Below are 22842 nucleotides of genomic sequence, written 5' to 3'. Positions count from 1 at the left end.
ATCAGTCTTGGGCCCGTTGTTGTTTATAATATATATCAATAATCTTGATGAGGGAATTACTAGTGAAATGAGCAAATACGCCGATGACACAAAGATAGGTAGGATAATTGATTCAAACGTAGATATCAGGGAACTTTAGGAGGATTTAGACAAACTCAATACCTGGTCAGCAAAGTGGCAGATGCAGTTCAATGTAGATAAATGCAAGGTTCTGAAGCTCGGAAGTGTCCATAACCCTAGCACTTAAAAGTTAAATGATGTAGAACTTAGCCATACAGATTGCGAAAAGGACTTGGGGGTTATGGTGAGCAGCAACCTTAAACCAAGACAGCAGTGCCTAAGCGTACGTAATAAGGCAAATAGATTATTGGGATTTATATCAAGAAGTGTAAGCAACAGAAGTCCAGAGGTCATACTGCAGCTTTATACATCATTAGTAAGGCCTCACCTAGATTATGCAGCTCAGTTCTGGTCTCCATATTACAGAATGGACATAAATTCGTTAGAAAACATTCAGCGTAGAATGACTAAATTAATACATAGCATTAGAAATCTTCCTTATGAAGAAAGATTGAAGACCCTTAAATTACATTCACTTGTTAGACGAAGAATGAGGGGAGACATGATCGAAGTGTATAAGTGGAAGATAGGTATTAATAGAGGGGATATTAATAAGGTCTTGAGGATATCTCTCCAAGAGAGAACCCGCAGTAATGGATTTAAATTAGACAAGTTTAGATTTAGAAAGGACATAGGAAAGTATTGGTTTGGAAATAGGGAAGTTGATGAGTGGAACAGTCTACCTAGTTGGGTTACTGAGGCTAAGACTTTAGGTAGCTTCAGATTTAGGTTGGATAAATATATGAGTGGGAGGGGTTGGATTTGAGTGGGACTTGCAAATGAGTGGATAGAGTTATCAGACCTTATTTCTTAGGGAGCACTGAAAATTGGGTTGGGCAAATGTTTTGTTAGTGGGATGGATTGTAAAGGACCTGCCGAGTATGGGCCAACAGGCCTGTTGCAGTGATCCTCCTTTCTTATGTTCTTATGTTCTTATGACCCTTTCAAAGATTTTTATGATATGGGATGTTAGTGCTATCGGTCTGAAGTTCTTTGCTGTTGCTTTACTGCCCCCTTTGTGGAGTGGGGCTATGTCTGTTGTTTTTAGTAACTGTGGGACGACCCCCGTGTCCATGCTCCCTCTCCATAGGATGGAAAAGGCTCGTGATAGGGGCTTCTTGCAGTTCTTGATGAACACGGAGTTCCATGAGTCTGGCCCTGGGGCAGAGTGCATGGGCATGTCATTTATCGCCTGTTCGAAGTCATTTGGCGTCAGGATAACATCGGATAGGCTTGTGTTAACCAAATTCTGTGGCTCTCTCATAAAAAAATAATTTTGATCTTCGACTCTCAGAGAACGCCTGTCTCTTTCTATTTTACATCTACTCCTCCTTTTTCTTAGAGAAATAAGCCTTGTGCATACATCGAGTGCCACCAAGTTAATCTGTTCTAGGCATATGTTGGGGTCTGTGTTGCTTAGTATATCTTCCCAGCTTATATCGGTTAGGACTTGGTTTACTTGGTCCCACTTTATGTTTTTGTTATTGAAGTTGAATTTGGTGAATGCTCCCTCGTGACTAATCTCATTATGTCGGTCTGGGGCTCCGCGCATACATGACTGAACCTCAATTATGTTGTGATCTGAGTATATTGTTTTTGATATGGTGACATTTCGTATCAGATCATCATTGTTAGTGAAGATGAGGTCTAGTGTATTCTCCAGTCTAGTAGGCTCTATTATTTGCTGGTTTAAATTTAATTTTGTGCAGAGATTTAAAAGCTCGCGTGAGTGTGAGTTTTCATCAGAGCTGCCTCCTGGTGTTATTACTGCAACAATATTATTTGCTATATTCCACTGGGATTGGAGACTGAACATATCATCAGTTATGAGACTTTTGTTGCAGGTGGAATGTTAACGGGGGTTAACTTGCAAAGAGAAAAGTTGAAAACTGTTTTATCTGTTGAAAGAATGGGAATTTGTGCCTATCGTTAATATTCGGCAATCCCAAAGCAGCAGAGAATAGAAGAGAATATGTCTCTAGTTTGGTGAAATTACTGCCATTGTAAATATAAAAGCTAATAGAACAATAACTCTTTATACCTACTACACCATCTACAACAGTCTCTCCTACTTTAGAATTAAGGTCCTCCACAAGAAAATATTCTCTCGCTTGTTTCAAAACTCCCAAAATCTGTCCTCTACTTACCTCTCGATGCCAAGATCATAACTCTTACGATAACCAGCTTCTCATATCCCAACATAATTATCATCCACTTAATTCTTTAAGTGCCCACTTTTTATTTTCCACAGTTGACCACTGAACATTACCGCTCACAAATTCCTGATTTTTTCCTCTTTAATCCACAACCTAGAAAATATAATTTCCCCTTTTTGTTTTTTGTTTACTGCCAGGACGTCCAGAATCTTTGGTTCCATAGTATTAACCATTAAGTCTTTCTTATATGTACTGTATCCTTGCACATTCAAAGTAGCCAACTTCAAAATTTTTTTCTTATTTTAATACTGATACAGATGATTGAAATATCATAATCCTAGAAATCAGTTTATTAGCTGCTCGCATATAATTCGCATAGAATCACATAAATCGTTTTGCAGGTTCTTAATAAATGTTTACAAAACAAATGAATCGACAGATTAAATGAAGATATCTTATCATTTTTTGAAAGAGTGAACAGATGTGATTGCTCCCAGTGTAGCCTTGGAGCTCACATCTGTTAGCTCCAGTTGATAGTTTAAGGGTGTATCAGTCAGGTATAAAGACTGAATAACACTGTGTCCAGCCTCACAATACCAACCGTCACCATGAACCACTGCTTGCTGGTGCTGCTCCTCCTAGGTAATAACACTTTTTGGTCATTACTACTAGCAGTGTGGTCCTACTGTTCTGTGATTCACTGCTTCTTGATGTATGGTTGTGGTCTAGCCTTCTTGCTTTCCTTGTCACTACTGATTTATATACTAATGATAGACTGGTTCTTAAGAGGGACTGATGAAGAATTTTAATGGACTGGTCGTTCAGTTTAATATTTGTTGATATGCTGGTGCTGATGTGATTCTTGTGTCACTGGATTCTGTTATTATAATTATGTGGGGGATTTTTTTTCATGCGAACACAATCTCGAATTAACTTTCCACCCTCACACTGTGGATAATTCTCGACAGTAAACAAATTTTAACTTACTGATGTTGATGTATCTTCGGAGACTTGTGGGACTTTAGGATCATTGGGGTCGCAAATAATGTCCATCCTTTAATGCCCACCTTCTCATCCCCCCCAGTTAACTTCGGGATCCTGGATTAGGAACATATATCTACCATTTTTCAGTTGTTAAGCACATTATTTCAATAAGTGAAGAAAATATTATTTACCAATATATTACCTTGATGATATATCCTAACGCCTCTCAAAAAAAAAAAAAGAAAAAAAAAAAAAAAAAAAAAAAAATAATGGCCAGTGCCTAGCTACTTTACCTGTTGTGTGGGTGTACATTGATTATTTGATGATATATGCTGCAGACTATATGGCGTCTCATTCAGCTACTGCTTCCTGTTTTCTATCAATAACATCCTTATTCTGTCGATTTATTATATATCTGTACTATTACAGATATATTTCCTTTTCACTTGTAACGTTTATTTGTCCGCTAATATTACTACCAGACACTGTTATTTCAAGAAACATTTACCAAATCGTTGACTAGTCTTCTTGCCTTACTACCATATTTGCTTTTGTCTTTATTTTATCTTTTACACATGTATTTAATTAAATTTAGTTATATTTATGAGTGTGTAGTACATTTTCCTCATCAGAATATTATTTTTTTCAATATATTTCAACAATTACATTTTACTTAATTAACTGATTACAATAAACAAAGAAATTATAAGGTATATAATAGTTTCTGTGACTTATCACGTTTTAAAAGGAGTTAGCGTGGGCTGTTACTAAGCACCATGGTTTGTTGTGGTGTTTTAGATTCTCAGGTACAGGTGTTGAAGGAGGAGATTCTACTTCTTCAGGAGGAAAATAGGAGGCTGAAGCTTCGCATAGATGAGTTTGGGAGCGAGTGTGAGAAGGATTTAGCTGGTAAGGAGGAAATGGTCACCAGCAGTGATAGTGGCAACCGCTTTAAGTGGCAAGTGGTTCACACTTCAGGAAGAAGGAAGATGAGGAGAGTTAATAGAGAAGATGTGAAGGTAGGAAATCGATTCTCTGTTCTCCAAGACGAGTGTACTTCAATGGTTAGTGAGGTTGAAGGTACCACTGATTCCCCTGCTAATCAAGGTAAGAATATTTTAATAGTAGGCGATTCTCAGGTAAGATATATGGACCGTGCATTTTGTAACAGAGACAGAAAGGTCAGACAGAGAGTGTGCCTTCCTGGAGCTGGTGTTGGTGACATAGTCAGCAGGTTGGATAATATTATGGCAGGTAATGGGAACAAGCCCATTATCTGTCTTAGTGCTATGGGTAATGACATTGGGAAGGGCAGGAGAGAGGAGCTACTGGATAAGTACAGGTCAGCCATAGAAGTAGTTAGGTCTAAGGGAGGGATCCCAGTCATATGTAGCATCTTGCCTAGAAAGAGAGTGGGCAATGAATGGATGTCTAGGGCAATTGGTATAAATTGCTGGCTAGACAGGTACTGCAAGGAACTTGCAATCCCATTCATTGATAACTGGGACCTATTCTTTGGCAAACGTGATATGTATGCAAGGGATGGGGTTCATCTCTCTGGGGATGGAGTGGTTGCATTAGCCAATTCAATTGAGAGGGTAATTGATGACTTGTCTAGGAATTTAAACTGATAGATTACAGAGGTATGGGTGTTTGTGGGAAACAATCAGGCTGCAGAATTAGGGTTAAAAACAGCAGTTATTACCGGGATACCTCAGGGATATGTTTAAAAGACAATATTCAAAATAAAGTTGCTAGTAATGGCAAATCAATTGATCAACAAACAAAAAAAGATAGTAGAGAGCAACGAGCGACTAGCTCCCTTAGGGTTTATTATACAATTAGTAGGAGTCTAAGAAATAAGATAGATGAGCTAAGATTACTTGCAAGTACAGGTGATATAGATATTATTGGTATAACAGAGACCTGGTTCAACCTGAAAGACAGAGAAATGCCTTCCGAATGCAACATACAGGGTTATAAACTATTCCACACTGATAGGGTCAACAGGAAGGGTGGTGGAGTGGCGATGTATGTCAGAAAAAAATTAAATTGTTGTCTTAGACATGATATAAGATTAGAAACATTGAACACACAATCCGTTTGGCTACAGTTTCTCGAGGGACGCGAGAAATTGATTTTGGGTGTGATTTATAGGCCCCCAAACCTTAATAGGGAGTGCAGTAAGCTGTTATGGGATGAAATTCATAAGACATCTAGATATGAAAATGTTGTGATAATGGGAGATTTTAACTTCAGACTAATTGATTGGAACAATATGACAGAAAATCTTGAGTCTAGTGACTTTCTTGATACAGTTCAGGATTGCTTTTAAGAACAGGTTGTGACAGAACCAACTAGAGGAAACAATCTGCTTGACTTGGTTCTTGCCAACAAAGATTCACTAATTAATAATCTTGAAGTTAATGATGAACTTGGGGAAAGTGATCACAAATCACTTAGTTTCAATATGTCATGGAATTACCCAGATAACTGCAATCAAATCTCTGTCCCAGGTTTTTGCTTGGCCGACTTCATGAGACTGAAAAATTACCTGGGTGGGCTAAATTGGGATGTCCTGACTATGGATCAGGTAGGTGATCTTGGTTGCCAATATGACGTTTTTCAGAGCATAGTTCTAGCTGCCCAGACAACTTTTGTTCCGAATAGGGAAATTAGATCTAACAAAAATGATCCCAAATGGATGAACAATAGGAATAAGAAAAGCAAAAAGGGGATTATGAGGCTAAGGTCGCAAGGGATTCAAAGACTAACCCAAAAGGGTTCTTTCAGGTATACAGAAGTAAGATTAGGGACAAGATTGGCCCACTTAAGAGTAACTCTTGTCAGATCACTGACAGTGATAAGGATATGTGTGAAATTCTCAATACCTACTTCCTCTCAGTTTTCACCCAGGAAAATACTAGCGATATTCCTGAAATAATAGATTATGTAGAACAGGGTAATAAACTACGTACGATTGCGGTAACTAGTGACATGGTCCTCAGACAAATAGAGAAACTAAAACCTAACAAATCCCCAGGCCCTGATGAACTGTTTGCAAGGGTGTTAAAGGAATGTAAAGAGGAACTTAGCATACCTTTGGCTAATCTTTTTAACATATCACTACAATCTGGCATAGTGCCTGATAAGTGGAAAATGGCAAATGTAATACCTATTTACAAGGCAGGTGACAGGTCCTTTGCTTCGAACTATAGACCAATAAGCCTTACCTCCATAGTGGGAAAATTTATGGAATCAATAATTTGCGAAGCAATTCGTAGCCATCTTGATAGGCACAGATTGAGTAATGAATCTCAACACTGTTTTACAAAGGGGCGTTCCTGTCTTACGAATTTACTAACTTTTTTCACTAAGGTGTTTGAGGAGGTAGATCATGGTAATGAATATGATATTGTGTGTATGGACTTCAGTAAGGCTTTCAATAGAGTTCCACATCAGAGGCTATTGAGGAAACGTAAGGCACACGGAATGGGAGGAGAAATTTTTTCCTGGGTAGAGGCATGGCTGATAAACAGGCAGCAGAGAGTTTGCATAAATGGGGAGAAATCAGAATGGGGGCACGTCACAAGCGGTGTTCCTCAGGGGTCAGTGTTGGGCCCGTTGTTGTTCACAATTTACATAAGCGAAATAGATGAGGGAATAAATAGCGACATAAGCAAATTTGCTGATGACACCAAAATAGGCCGTCCATTTCATTCTAATGAGGACACTAGAGCACTCCAGGATGAATTGAATAGACTGATGCAATGGTCGGAGAAGTGGCAGATGCAAAATTCTAAATGTTGGACAGTTAAATAACCATGCCACATATAAACTAAATAATGAAGATCTTAATACTACTGATTGCGAGAAAGGATTTAGGAGTTCTGGTTAGCAGTAATCTAAAACCAAGACAACAGTGCATTAGTGTTCGCAATAAAGCTAACAGAATTCTTGGCTTCATATCTAGAAGTATAAATAATAGAAGTCCTCAGGTTGTTCTCCAACTCTATATATCCTTGGTTAGGCCTCATTTAGACTATGCTGCTCAGTTCTGGTCACCGTATTACAGAATGGATGTAAATGCTCTCGAAAACGTACAGAGGAGGATGACAAAGACGATCCCATGTATCAGAAATCTTACCTATGAGGATAGACTGAGGGCCCTGAATCTGCACTCTCTCGAAACGCGTAGAATTAGGGGGAATATGATCGAGGTGTATAAATGGAAAATGGGAATAAATGAAGGGGATGTAAATAGCGTGCTGAAAATTTCCAGCCAAGACAGGGCTCGCAGCAATGGTTTCAAGTTGGAAAAATTCAGATTCAGGAAGGATATAGGAAAGCACTGGTTTGGTAATAAAGTTGTGGATGAGTGGAACAAACTCCCGAGTACAGTTGTTGAGGCTTAAACGTTGTGTAGTTTTAAAAGTAGGCTAGATAAATACATGAGTGGATGTGGGTGGGTGTGAGTTGGACCTGATTAGCTTGTGCTGCTGGGTCTGGTGCCGTGCTCCATCCTTGAGTAGAGGTGACCAGACTGGGGGGGGGGGGGTCATTGAGCTTATCCGGGGGGGGGGTCATTGGGCTTATCTGGGGGGCACATGGACCTGCTCCGCATGGGTCAGTAGGCCTGTTGCAGTGTTCCTTCTTTCTTATGTTCTTATGTTAAAATTATCAAAATTTTTCATAGCTATATTGATGCTGCTCTGATCCTTGTGTGTCACTGTGTTTTGATAAATTGGTTACATTTTGGTCTTTCTAGGTCACTTTTTTTTATTTATTTGTAAGGCTCTGGTTGTAAATTTATGAGAGTTACTGGCTACTGATATACTTGAGATTTGATCGCTGTAAGTCACTGCGTGTCTTGTTTTCAAGTCTTGAGGGTTACTGCTTGTGGTGGTCTGATCCTTCTGGCTAGTTTGTGCAATTATGAAGGACTGTATGTCACTGCTTCTAGATTTACTGGTGGTGGCCTCAACCTTCAGCAATTCATCACTGAATGTTGATTTGCTGATGATCTGAACTTTTCGTCTTGTGTTACGGATTTACTGGTGGTGATTCAAATCTTCAGTCTTGTGGGTCACTGATTAATAATTTAATGGTGGGGTTCGAACTTTCAGTCTTGTGTGTCACTAACTCTTGATAAGCTGGTGACTGACTGAACCATTAGTCGTTCGTTCGTGGCCATTGTCCAAACCTCGTCACTAATGTGTCACTTACTTTTGATACACTGATAGCTTGGAGTAAATCACAAGGAAAAAACTAGGAATATTTATTGATGTGCTTACAGGAAGATGAAGTGGTGATGTAGATGTTGTAATCAGTCTATTAACTTTGTTGGTATTATTTATCATTTGTAACATTGTTCTGATGGTGACCTGCACCTCCTGTGTTGTGTGTCACTTCTTTGTGATATACTGTAAATGGTCTGCACTTTGGGTCACTCCTTGTTAATATTCTGGTGGTACTTCTGTACCTGTGTGTCACAGTTTGGAAATATGTTCATTGAAGTTTGATTCTCCTGTCACTGCTTAATGAAATACTGGTGTTGGTCGTCATCTTTCCTCAATTGTCACTGTTTATATAATTGTTGGTCTGGTCCATGTATGTTCCTTACTTGTGTACGAATGGTATATAATACCGACAAGATGAGATTAAGACACATGTGCAACATCTGGGTATCTTTATTGTAGACGTTTCGCCATCCAGTGGCTTTATCAATACAAATTCTAGGACATAACTTGAAGACAGTAGAACTATGTACAGAAGATGAGGTAATCAGTCCCTCAACCTAGGAGTAGGTGCGAAGAGCACCATAGTCGTGGAGATTCTGAAGCAGAAGAAAGGATCCTGGCGCTTATATAGTAACGTCAGGTGTAGCAGACGAGGGCATATTCACTGGTAGGCGGGATTCCCCAGTGGAAGTAGGTCCTTCCCAAAGAAATGAGTTAGTTGTAGTAGTAGTTGTCGTAGTCGTGAAGGTTATGTACATGTCCTCAGAATTAAGATTCCATGATGTTGCAGTGTCTGACAAGTTGTGTACGAATGGTATATAATACCTCATCTTCTGTACATAGTTCTACTGTCTTCAAGTTATGTCCTAGAATTTGTATTGATAAAGCCACTGGATGGCGAAACGTCTACAATAAAGATACCCAGATGTTGCACATGTGTCTTAATCTCATGTTCCTTACATGTTGATATACTGGTTGAGGTCTGGTTCTTGTTTGTCACCGGTTGTTATGTTAGTGGTAGTTTCATCTTCCCGTCTTGTTGGGTTTTTCTTCCTGACATACTTGTCCTACTTTAATTCTAAGTATACACTTTATATTGACAGCAAATTTATGTGTTTTAATATTTGTCTTATATTTCAAAGTCAATACACAATTCATAGGAATAAATATCATGTACAGATACTTTTTTTTAAGTTAATTTTCGATTCTCCCTTTCTCTCTCTCAGGAGCTGTTGCTTCCAAAGCTGAAATGAAAAATGCCTCGACTGCGAACGATGGTCAGTAATAATTTTTTTTTGGTAGTAAGGTCATTGAACTGATTTTATTCCCTAGTGCACATAAATTGATAAATCTTAAGTATTTTGTTTATTCTTTTCTTGAAAAGAATAGACCACCTAAGTTGGCTTCTCGGCCCTTTTGGTTCAATACTGAAATCAGTTTGTTTTTGTTAAACTATTGACTAGATAATTATCCACAAATTTTATGCACGAGATTCTGTACAGAAGTATTATCAATTTATCAACAAAAATTAATCTCTATTTTTTAAAAAGGATTTCATTATCTATGATTTAGGGATATGGTACATTAAATAGTTTGTCTCAGACATTGGGTTAATTCTCAATCTGTATTAAAAAACATATTAGTATGTCTACTGACATTCATTACTTATATATACACAGAATATATATATATATATATATATATATATATATATATATATATATATATATATATATATATATATATATATATATATATATATATGTCGTGTCGAATAGGCAGAACTTGCGATCTTGGCTTAAATAGCAACGCTCATCTTGCCATATAGGACAAGCGAAAATTTGTGTATGCAATAATTTCGCCAAAATCATTCTGAACCTAACGAAAAAAATATATTTGATTGTGTTTGTTTAGTATTAAATTATTGTAAACAAATCTAAAATATATTTAGTTGGGTTAGGCTAAAATAAATTGTTCTTGTTATAATAAGGTTAGGTAAGTTTTCTAAGATTCTTTTGATGCAAAATTATAATTTTTTACATTAACATTAATGAAAAAAATATATCTTTAAACGTATAAGAGAAAATTTTAGAAAGAACTTAATTTTAAATAAGTTCTTGCTAATTGACCAGTTTTACATATTCGGCACGACTTATATATATATATATATATATATATATATATATATATATATATATATATATATATATATATATATATATATATATATATATATATATATATATATATATATATATATATATATATATATATATATATATATATATATATATATATATATATATATATATATATATATATATATATTATATAAATTTTAGCTGAATATCTACAGAGTTTAATTATTGCTTCAGATACTGCTTCTTTTCCTACATACAGAATCTATGTTGTTATTTTGACAGGTCAATTTGATTTTAAAGTAATCCAGGAACTCATAAGTTTTCTCACCTACTTCCATGTTGTGTACAGTTTCCAGTACCTGATGGAACATGTTTTCTCTTTAAATGTTTTGTGTTGTCTCGTTTTCCACTTCTGGTGTAAAGTTAGAGATTGTAGATTACTGTAACAACTTCACTGGGGATCCTTGAGTCGTGAATATATCAGCTACTTGGCCACTGCCTTCTATCCTAAGGTCCTTCAAACGAGAATAATTCCTGACTAATCATGTCACTTCTAGATTTGTATTTCTTAGTTCCATCCTCAGTAATTACTTATAACCTAACAGGGGTCTACCTGGGGGTCGTTCCCCGCGACCCTGTCCTTGACCACGACTCATGGTGGATCAGGGCCTCAAGCTGTTACTGCTGGCCATACGCAACCACAGCCTGGCTGACCAGAGACTGACTTTAGGTATATGTCCAGGTCCCTGTTGAAGGCAGCCAGGTCCCTGTTGAAGGCAGCCAGGGGTCTGTTACTAATTCCCCTTAAGCTGGGAGAACACTTATTGTGGTTTCTCTCAGTGTACTCATTGCAGCTCTGTTTTTCATTAGGGGTATGTTGCAATATCTGCCTGTTCTTTTGCTTTCGTAAGGAATGATTTCTCTGCGCAGATTTAGAACTAGTCCCTCTAGTATTTTTTAGGTGTGGATTATAATGTATCTTCTCGCTTACGCTCCAGGAAGTTCATGTTAAGGAATTTCAAACGTTCCAGTAATTAAGATGCTTGACTGAAATTATACGTGCAGTGAAGGTACTTAGTTCATTCTCTAGATCGGCGATTTCACCTGCCTAGAGTGATGCTGTTAGTGTACAGTAGTATTCCAGCCTAGAGAGAAGAAGTGACTGGAAATGGATCATTTCAACCATGGCATCCCATGTATGAAAAGTTCTCATTATCCACCTTATAGTGAAACTACTGTGGTCCTTAACACTCTTAAGTCCTTCACATTATGTTTTCGTTCTATTGTGTGGTTAAAGTTTGTAGCATTCTTCATTCTAATTCTTATTTCCTAAAGTTTTCCATTACGGAATAACTGAAATTTGTCTTCATTGAACACCATATTGTTCACCGTGACCCACTGGAAAACTTGGTTTATACTCTCTTTGAGATTTACCGTGTCCTCATTGGAAGACACACATACAGATTCTAGTATCGTCAGCAAAGGAAGACACGGTGCTACAGTTTATATCTCTGTTATGAGGAAAAAGAAGATGATTAGGGGAGTACTGTACCTTGTATATCAGAGCTTGCATTGTGGCAGCCTCCGACGTAACTGTGTTTACCATTATTCTTTGTGTTTTATTGATTAAAAATTTAAAGATCAATCTGCCCACCTCTGGCAAGGTGTACATAGTACTGCGTACTTTGTGCGAAAGTTCTTAATATATATAAGCATGTGTGAGTACTCGTGAGTGTGTTTGCGTGTGTACTCACCTGTTTGTACTCATCTATTTGTGATTGCAGGAATCGAGTCACAACTCCTGGCCTCTCCTGTTCACTGCTCGCCACTAGGTCCACTCTTTCAGCTCCATGAGCTTTATCGTACCTCTTCCTACACTACACTACATTACTCTCCAGATAGTTCCTCTTCCTGACAACGTTATGACTGCAAAAATATTTCTTAACATCCCTGTGACTCATCCGAGTTTTCAGCTTCCAATTGTGACCCCTTGTTGCTATGTGTCATCTCTGAAACATTCTGCCCCTATCCATCTTGTTAATTCCCTTCAGTATTTTATGTGCCGTTATCATGTCCTCTCTATCCCTCCTGTCCTCCACTGTCTTCAGCTTAATTTCCTTTAACTTCTCTTCGAAAGACATGCTCCTTAGCTCTGGGACAAATCTTGTTGCAAGTCTTTGCACTTTCTCTAATTTCTTGACGTGTTTAACAAAGTGTGGGTTTCATACTGGTGCTACATACTCCAGTATAGACCTGACGCACACGGTGTACGGTGTATTGAATGACTCCTTACTCAGTTGTCGAAAAACTATTCTTAGGTTTGCCTGGAGCCCATATTTTGCAGCAGTCAGTTGGAGAAGTGCCCCGTATAATTCTCAACCCATGATCCTTTCCCGTGAATGAAGTTTGCAGCTTGTGAAGACTTACTCAGCCCTGTAACAACTTCAGACAGTATTACCAAGGCTGGCTCCTCCTCAGGAAAATTAATGAATAGAAAAAGAAATAATTTACAAAGATAAACACTTCATTATTTATTAATGCAAAGATAAAAAAGTGAAACATGAAGGTGTATCCTATTTGAAAGAAAAATGAAAAATGAAATGAAAAAATGACATTTGAATTCAACGCTAATATATACACTGGGGTGTCTGGTGGAGATTGACACCGTCTTCTAGAAATTGTAGCCGTTACTGATGATGTGAGGGGGAGGGTCACAGATGTTGGTGACAACCCAACAGCTAGTTCTTCACAGAGTCTATAACCTTGAATAGTCAGTCCAGATGACAATAAAGCAGGTTCTTTACCACTACAAAGATGAGGGGTTGTTTGCTGTCGTCTACAGTTAATAAAGGTAGGTCGATCATAAAGTGACGTCTCCGGACTTTTGCAAAAGTCCTTCTCCTTCAACACTTCTCGTTGGTTGGCAGGTGACCCAATCTGTCATTCCAACTGGAAAGAGAAACAGGTTACCCACTGCTTAAGAAATCACTCTCCATGGTAGGTACAATATCTAAAAGACGTGGTGATTATCAAAACATCTAACATGGAGATCAAGGTTGAAAGGACTAAGTTTATTATTTGTCAAAAGTGAAGCTTTCAATCAACAAGTCCACTAGAACAGGAGTAGGCTTTTACTTACAGTTGTGCTGGGAGCTGTGAGTCGAGTGATCACTGTTTGGCTGGAGCCCCACATGTCACCTTTCGGGGTGGGGAGAAAGGGGGGGGGGATAGCGGGAGCTAGACCGACCCTACCTTGACAAGCAGCCGGCAATCAAACTATCGTTACCATATACTCGCTCGCTACTCCTCTCTGTTGAACTTTTCCCTCGCACAGCCTTTGATTCAGTAGCCTGTACTCCGTCTGCAATCTAGTTTTTACGCTCCCCAATCTTCACGACTTTGCTCTTGTTGGGATTAAACTCCAGGAGCCAGTTGTTGGACCCGGCTTGCAGCCTGTTCGGATCCCTTTGTAGTCCTACCGGATTCTCATCCGTTTGAATTCTCCGCATTAGTTTCACATCGTCTGCAGACAGGAATACCTCTGAATCTATCCCTTCCGCCGTGTTATTCACATATACCAGAAACAGCACGGGTCCTAGACCTGACACTTGTGGAACCCCACTCGTCACAGGCACCACCTGTGACACCTTATCATGTACCATCACTCGCAGTTTACCTCCTGACAGGTATTCTCTGATCCATTACAGTGCTTTTCCTGTTGTTCCTGCCTGCTTTTCTCGCTTTTGCACTAGTTTCTTGTGCAAAACTTTGTCTTCTATCATCTTGTCGTAAAACTCCATCAGGTTTGTGAAACAGGATTTCCCTTCCCTGAAACCGTTGTGATTATCGTGAATAAGCTCATTCCATACTAGGTACTTTACCACCCATCTCCTGAGAAGTTTCTCCATGACTTGCATACTATACATGTCAGTGACACTGGTCTGTGGTTGAATGATACCTGTCTGTCTCCTTTCTGAAAAACTGGGATACATTTGCTGTCTTCCACACCTCAGGTAGTTGCCCTGTTTTGATAGTGTTACAGATAGTTGTTGGTGGCTCACACTGTGCCTCTGCTCCCTCTCACAGGACCCATGGAGTGATGTTTGATTCGATCGCCTTTGAGGTATCTAGTTCACTTAGCAGCCTCTTCACTTCCTCCTCAGTTGTGTGTAGTATGTCCAGCGCTTGTTGGTGTACCCTACCATTCCGGTTATCTCGAGTACTTTCTGTCTTCACTGATAATATTTCTACAAATGTCATGTTGAGCTCTTCACACAATTCCTGGCCGTTTCTTGTGATCTCTCCTCCTTCCTTTCTCAGCATGACTACTTGTTCCTTGACTGTTGTTTTCCTACTGATGCGGCTGTACAACAGCTTTGGGTCAGATTTGGCTATAGATGCTATGCCATTCTTGTATTGCCGCTGGGTTGCCTCCCTCCTTACCCATGTATATACCTTTCTGGTTCTTCGACTAAATTCCTTATTTTCCTGGGTCCTTTGTATTCTATACTTTTTCAATATATGGCACACTTAGTTCTGGCCTCTCTACACCTTTGGGAGAACCATGTGCTCGTTCTGGTCTTCCCATTCTTTCTGTTGCCCTCGGGTACGAACCTCTTCTGCTCCTCTTTGCATTGTGTGATCATATATTTCATCATTTTCTTTACTGTTTTTCCCATCAGTACTCTTTCCAACTGTACCTTATATAAGAAATTCCTCATGCTTGTGTAGTCCCCCTGTTATAGTTTGAATTCTGTCCTGTTTGTGCTGCTTCCCTATCCATTTTTTGATCTACAGTGCATTCGATGCTCAGGACCGAAGGGCCTTTCATATGTGATGTCCCTAATGTTTGAGCTGCTGAAGGTGAATGTTATGTCCAACCTTGCTTGTTCGTCCTAACCTCTCTCTCTGGAAGTGTTCCTGATATGTTGATGCATGAGGTTTTTCAGTACCACCTCCATCATCTTGGCCCTCCATGTTTCTGGTTGCAAGTGTGGCTCCAGGTTTTCCCAGTCATTCTCCTTGTGACTGAAATCACACACAACTAGTGACTTTGCACTGCCCATGTGGGCCCTTCTGACAACCTTAACTAGTGTATCAACCATTGCTCTGTTGCTCTTATCGTCCTCTTGTCAAGGCCTCCTGGTATTCAGTGGCAGGATATACATCACTGCAGTCACCACCTTGGAACCCCCAGTCTGAAGTGTTCCTACTATGTTACTCCCTTGCTTCCCTGCTGGCCACTTATTCCAACTTCTCTGGTTTTTGACGAGTAGTGCAACTCCTCCTCCCCCTTTGTTCCCTCTATCTTTTCTCATGATCTAATAGCCGATGGAAAGATCGCGTCAATTATCATTCCTAGGGATGCCTCCATGATTCTCTCGTGCCATTCCTCACACTTATTCGTTATTTCATCTGCGTTGGTGTACCATACTTTCAGCTCCTTTTCCAAAATTTTAATCTGGGGGGGTTGGTCTGGGCAGAGGGAGTGGCAGGATACTATGGGAGGCTGCTGTGTAGGTGGGGTTTGTGCTGGGAGGGAATTTCCTGTGAGTGCAGAGTGTGGTCTGTTTGTGGTTGATTTATACGGTTGCGACAAACTGAGGGTGATTCTAGAGTTGGTTGTTTTTGCGAGTTTTCCCGACTCTGGGTACCCCAACCTGCCTGTAGCCTTGTCTCTCTTAACTGTTGGGTCTTCCTGAGGCGCACATCAACCAGATAATTGCTGTAGCATATGGGCGCCTCGCAAACCTACGAATAGCGTTCCAATACATCAGTATCATAACACGACTCAAGAAATCGTAATGACACGATTGCAAATAAACCATACCCCCGGCCGGGATTGAGACTCTATGACCGCGGGTTCAATCCCGGCCGGGGGTATGGTGTATCATAACACTATTCAAGCCTCTGTACACCGTGTATGTCAGGCCCTTATCAGAGTATGCAGCACCAGTTTGGAACCCACACCTGGCCAAGAGGTTCAGCTATGTTGTAAATGCCATTCTTCTGGTTGAAAATGATGGATATACAGGCGAGTGATGATTCCAAGACCCTGAGACACTGAGTGTATTCTTCTCTGGCGATGAGCATCTCTTTTGTTGATTAAATTGTTGTGGAAGTTTCAGTGTAAAATACAGACATTCCTCAAATCATCCATTCTGTTGCTCTGAAATATGCGTTTGGAGGTCTCTGGATGTCTCGCCCATGCACAGTTGGTGGCAAACATTTTAACGGAATAAACATTATCTGTTCTGTTTACGTTTTGTCGCAGTCAAAATACACCAACTTGTATTTTGTTGTTCTTTTTAGCTGTAGTTCCTGCTTCAGAACCCTGTTTCGCACGTTTTTCTTCCTGAAAATCAATTTGGCTAGTCGATATTTTCCCCATAAGTATGCGCCGCTTCTCTGTAAAATTTAACAGCTCAGTCATGTCCTCCTCTGCTGTTTGGTGATATTTTCAATCTCTTTTTTCTTTCCCCTGTTGTCTTTCTTCATATGTCCTCCCTTCGGCCTCCTGAATCCCATGAATAAAAACTAATCTCTCTTCCCATTAGTTTTCCTGCCTCGTTTCTGGGTCTGATTTAAGCATCACCATTACTGCTTTCCTTATCATTTCTTGAATCTCTCGGTGGCCTGATAGAGCCTCTGCAGAAGACCTATCACCTTCTCTACCTGCAATCCCCTCACTTACAATTGTCTCTGTATCCAACGGCATGCCACTATCACTCCTCAACATTTCGTGGACGTCTTTGTGGCCTAATAGGGCGTCTTTGTAGATCTTATCCCCTTCCTTTACTATGGTCCCCTCACTGGATATTGGTGTACCTGCTCCTGATGCCATGCCCATTCAGTTCTTTAGCTCTATATCCTGCTTCAGCATTTTCAGCTCATCTTCTAGGCTCTGTAGCCTGGCCTCTGCAGCTATGGCTTGCAGCTGCCTCTTCTTGCTTTCTGCCCCCATTTTTTGGTGTGTGTGTGTGTGTGTGTGTGTGTGTGTGTGTGTGTGTGTGTGTGTTTGTGTGTGTGTGCATGCATGCATACATGGGCCGGCTTATATTTTATACCCCAAAATTCACTTAGTGTGGTTTTCAGGTTTGAGCTGCTCATCACCCTTCTATGAGGTTGGAGGACGCTGTATGTATGTTGACTTAGTGAACACTGGCTCCTGGGACACGATGCGTAACCACTGTATGAGTATTGGCAGTGACCTGGTCAAGTTGAATAACGCTGAGGTGTATTCTGCTCTCATCCGTTACATACACGACAGTGGTACGTTGTATCGCTCAATATTATTATAATAAGGCTAACGCAGATATTATTTTCAGTGTAAAGTAATTTTTCATGTTTAGGAAAAGGTGATAGGAAATGTTTTAAAAATTTCAACTGTGTTGAGTGTCATAGATCACCAAAAGCTAATATTTTCCAACTGTGTTTAGTGTCAAAGGGCATCACACACTCTTCCTACTTCCAACTATGTTTCGAGTCATAGGTCACCAGACACTCACATCTTCCAGCCTTTTTTGGTGCCCCAAGTCATCAAACACTGACCGTTTTCTGCCAGATTTATTCGATTTCCAGATACGTTAAATGCCACAGGTGACCAGACAATGGTAATATTCATCTGTTTGGTACATCTTGTTGAGTATACCTAATTGTCTGTATAATAACTTGTAACCCGTCACTTGCAACACAAGATCAGTAGTAAGATACTGCTGAATCCTCTTCTCCAGTAGCTCAAGAAAATACTAGTTTTACTAATAAAGTTTTCTGCTTTCGGCTGGATGATGACTGTCCCCACACTTTATTATTATTGAAAAACGGTTCAACCTAATGGGTCATACAGTGAAGTTTTCGTTAGGGGGATAAAGAAGTGAATGGTAAGTATAAGTGTGACGTAGAAGTCATTACTTATTTAATAGGTAAGTTTTCTTAAAGATCCATTAACAAAGTCTACATGATGTACCGAGGGAAGGGCAGCTGATGTGTGTACGTCAGGATACTGAAGTGAAGTCTACACTCTCTCTGCGCGGTAGGAAATTTATTTAATAGATATTTTAGTTTCACCATAACAGATACCTCAGTGAGGTGTCCAAAGTTTGTTCATTGAAATGTCTTTGCGAGTTTCATATATCCAATATATAATATAAAAGTTAATGTGACCGAGAGCATTGAAACACAGATACCAAGTAACGTAATTGATACTTGAAAAAAAAACTTGTACGTTATTTAGACCAGAGACCTAACTAGCAATCTCAAAGGATAAAAAATCTGAAATTGGGATTTTGATTCGGAAAATCTGAATTTCTTGAACTGCAAAAAGTAGAACAGAACTCTGTAAGTTTATTATCCAGACGATCATTTTGTCCAAACAATCATTTGTCTAGACAATTATTTTGTGTGGTCTTAAGATACGAGACAATCATCGTAAAATTTGATGCAAAACATGATATGGGGAGCTAAAACTTTTAGTGTCTAAACTGAAACGACGATTGACAAATCAAGTATAGTTACATAGCGGATGACAGGAGCGAGAAATTAAATAAATTTCTTTTTATTATCGTCCTCTAAACATTTGCTTATCAATTCAGAATGTGTGATCTGATTGATTTAAAAAAATTAGCCCTGGATCATTGCAGTGGTGAAGTGTTCATGGAACTATTGGTCAACACAGGTGCACTTTGACCAATGTTAAAGTGCCCATTCCAACATGCTTGGAATGGGTCCAATAACTTTAAAAAGCTTCTACTGTTTAGCATCAAATTTTCAAAAATTTTGCTTCCTACATCAACGACTGTGCAGAGTGAAATTGGTATGTATATTGGTATGTATATTGGTATGTGCATTGGTTATGTGTAAAGCAGTGATTTTTTTATTTTTGTTAAATCATGATAAATTTCTTCAGGTTTACCCCTTCTAAATCCTTTCAGTATATCAAGTTTATGCATCACGTGGACAGGATAGTACCTTTTATGTTTGCATGTGGAAAAACTTCTCAGCATGTACGATTCATTTCATCTTTCATAGACCCATCTGCTAACACATTCACCTCCTCCTTACTCTCTCCCTGCAATCTGGTATCTAATCTATCGTTACCTAATTCTTTTATCCTCATCACATTACTCTTTCCTATATTCACTTTTAATTTTCTTCTTTTACATACCCTACCAAACTCATCCACCAACAGATGCAACTTCATTTCAGAATCTCCCTAAAGCACAGTGTCATCAGAAAAGAGTTAAAGATTTCCAACCCCCCGTGGCTTGTCTTGCATAGTTAAGATCGCCAGTCTGCGATTGTTTACACACACATACATGCACACACACACATACACACACACACAGACGGAGTACAGTCTAGGGGGTCAGAGACTACAAACCTCACTCAAGGAAAAAGATCTTGGGGTGAGTATAACACCAGGCACATCTCCTGAAGCGCACATCAACCAAATAACTGCTGCAGCATATGGGCGCCTGGCAAACCTCAGGACAGCATTCCGACACCTTAATAAGGAATCGTTCAGGACCCTGTACACCGTGTACGTTAGGCCCATATTGGAGTATGCGGCACCAGTTTGGAACCCACACCTAGCCATGCACGTAAAGAAACTAGAGAAAGTGAAAAGGTTTGCAACAAGACTAGTCCCAGAATTAAGAGGTATGTCCTATGAGGAGAGGTTAAGGGAAATCAACCTGACGACACTGGAGGACAGGAGAGATAGGGGGGACATGATAACGACTTACAAAATACTGAGAGGAATTGACAAGGTGGACAAAGACAGGATGTTCCAGAGACTGGACACAGAAACACGGGGACACAGTTGGAAGCTGAAGACACAGATGAATCAAAGGGATGTTAGGAAGTATTTCTTCAGTCACAGAGTAGTCAGGAAGTGGAATAGTTTGGGAAGCGATGTAGTGGAGGCAGGATCCATACATAGCTTTAAGCAGAGGTACGATAAAGCTCATGGTTCAGGGAGAGTGACCTAGTAGCGACCAGTGAAGAGGCGGGGCCAGGAGCTTGGACTCGATCCCTGCAACCTCAACTAAGTGAGTACACACACACACAGCAAGTGCAAAGTCATGAACATTGGGGAAGGGCAAAGAAAACCGCAGACGGAATACAGTTTAGGGGGCCAGAGACTACAAACCTCACTCAAGGAAAAAGATCTTGGGGTGAGTATAACACCAGGAATATCTCCTGAAGCGCACATCAACCAAATAACTGCTGCAGCATTCCGATATCTTAATAAGGAATCGTTCAGGACCCTGTACACCGTGTACCTTAGGCCCATATTGGAGTATGCATCACCAGTCTGGAACCCACACCTAGCCAAGCACGTAAAGAAACTAGAGAAAGTGAAAAGGTTTGCAACAAGACTAGTTACAGAGCTAAGAGGTATGTCCGACGAGGAGAGGTTAAGGGAAATCAACCTGACGACACTGGAGGACAGGAGAGATTGGGGGGACATGATAACGACATACAAAATACTGAGAGGAATTGACAAGGTGGACAAAGACAGTATGTTCCAGAGATGGGACACAGCAGCAAGGAGGCACAGTTGGAAGCTGAAGACACAGCTGAATCACAGGGATGTTAGGAAGTACTTCTTCAGAGAAATTCCAAGCGATTTCGTGACTACTCACATTATCAAGGAACTATGAAAGTAAAGCATCCAAGGAAGCTATATAAGGGGTCTGGCCAACACCTCACTATCAGATCCCACAACGGATAAACACCTGACGCGCGCCGGCCCAACTGGAAAGGTCCTTTGCACAACTCACCAACAAACTATTCTACCCAAGAAAATTTAAAAATTATTATTTGTCCAGTGTATTATTAAATTCTTCCCAAATTCTATTAATTATAAATGGATCTAATTTACTTAAACCAAAGGAAATATTCATATTATTGTCAAAACTGCTTTTTATGAAACAAGATTCAATTATATTCCTGTCGACCATGGACTTGCTTGATACTACTTTCTCAACTTTTTGAAAATCAATTGGATGGTTAAAATCTCTTACATGAATAAATAGAGCATTGGAATCTTGTCCAGTTCTAATGCTATATTTATGTTGTTTTAATCTTTGTTCGAGATTTTTACCAGTTTGACCGTAATAAACTTTATCGCAAATTTTGCAAGGAATCTTATAGACACATCCATCATCAGCATTTTGGGGGGAATTCTTTATCAAAAGTTTTTTTACTGTATCAAGATTTTTGAATACAACTTTAATATTAAAAGTCTTAAGAAGAGAAGGCATATCAACCAAGTTTTCATGGTAAGGGAGAACCAACATATTTTTAGTTGAATAAGGCTGGTTGTCCCTTTTTGGATTGTAAAAAGTATTTCTAGCAACTTTAAAAGATTTATCAATTACATTTCTTGGGTATTTTAAATCATTACCTATTTCATAAATTTTGGATATTTCCTCATCTATGAACTCAGGACTACAAATTCGTAAAGCTCTCAAAAACATTGATGAGAAAACAGACAGTTTGACTCTATCTTGATGCGAGGAATAATAGTGGACATAGGAACAGTTATTTGTAGGTTTTCTGTAAATTTTAAATTTGAATTCATTATTACCCTTAATAATTAAAACATCTAGAAAAGGCAATGAGTTATTTTCTTCAAACTCAACAGTAAAGTTTATAGAATGGGCTCAGCTATTTAATTTTCCAAGGAAATGGTGAATATCTACATTTTTGGACATAAGACACAAAATATCATCAACATATCTGAACCATTTAGCTCTATTAGGGAGGATTGTGTTAAGCAACCTTGTTTCAAAAAATTCCATGTATAGGTTACTAAGAACAGGTGAAAGAGGATTTCCCATTGCCATACCAAACTTCTGAGTGTAAAACTTATCATTAAATACAAATTTTGCATCAACAATGCAAAGTTTAATAAGTTTAATGATAGTAGGAACTGGCAATGGTAAATCATAGTTAACGAGTTCTTCAGATAAGAAACTTAATAAATCATCAACAGGAACTTTCGTAAACAAGGAAGTAACATCAAAACTAACCATGTTGAAATCATTTAAGTCAGTCAAGGAGCTTAATTTATCAACCAAGTCTATGTTGTTTTTAACATTAAAGTTAGAAATTTTGCCAACAATAGGTCTCAAAATATCAACAAGCCATTTGGATAATTTATATGAGACTGATCCTATGGAGCTAATAATTGGT

At 39.1% G+C, this 22842-nt stretch overlaps 1 protein-coding gene across 2 annotated transcripts in view; it reads left to right on the top strand.

Moving 5' to 3' along the window:
- LOC128705787 (ladderlectin) overlaps positions 1–22842 on the top strand; it is an 86070-nt gene that overhangs the window by 50640 nt on the left and 12588 nt on the right. For both annotated transcript variants that reach the window (XM_070092444.1, XM_070092435.1), the window contains exons 4-5: positions 9727–9777; positions 17737–17913. In XM_070092444.1, the coding sequence (XP_069948545.1) occupies positions 9727–9777; positions 17737–17913 (228 nt within the window). The remainder of the gene's footprint in view (positions 1–9726; positions 9778–17736; positions 17914–22842) is intronic.

The sequence above is a fragment of the Cherax quadricarinatus genome, chromosome 3, assembly GCF_038502225.1.
Source record: "Cherax quadricarinatus isolate ZL_2023a chromosome 3, ASM3850222v1, whole genome shotgun sequence".
NCBI lineage: Eukaryota > Metazoa > Arthropoda > Malacostraca > Decapoda > Parastacidae > Cherax > Cherax quadricarinatus.
The sequence above is the reverse complement of the archived record's forward strand: the minus strand, read 5'-3'. Positions and strand labels throughout refer to the sequence as shown.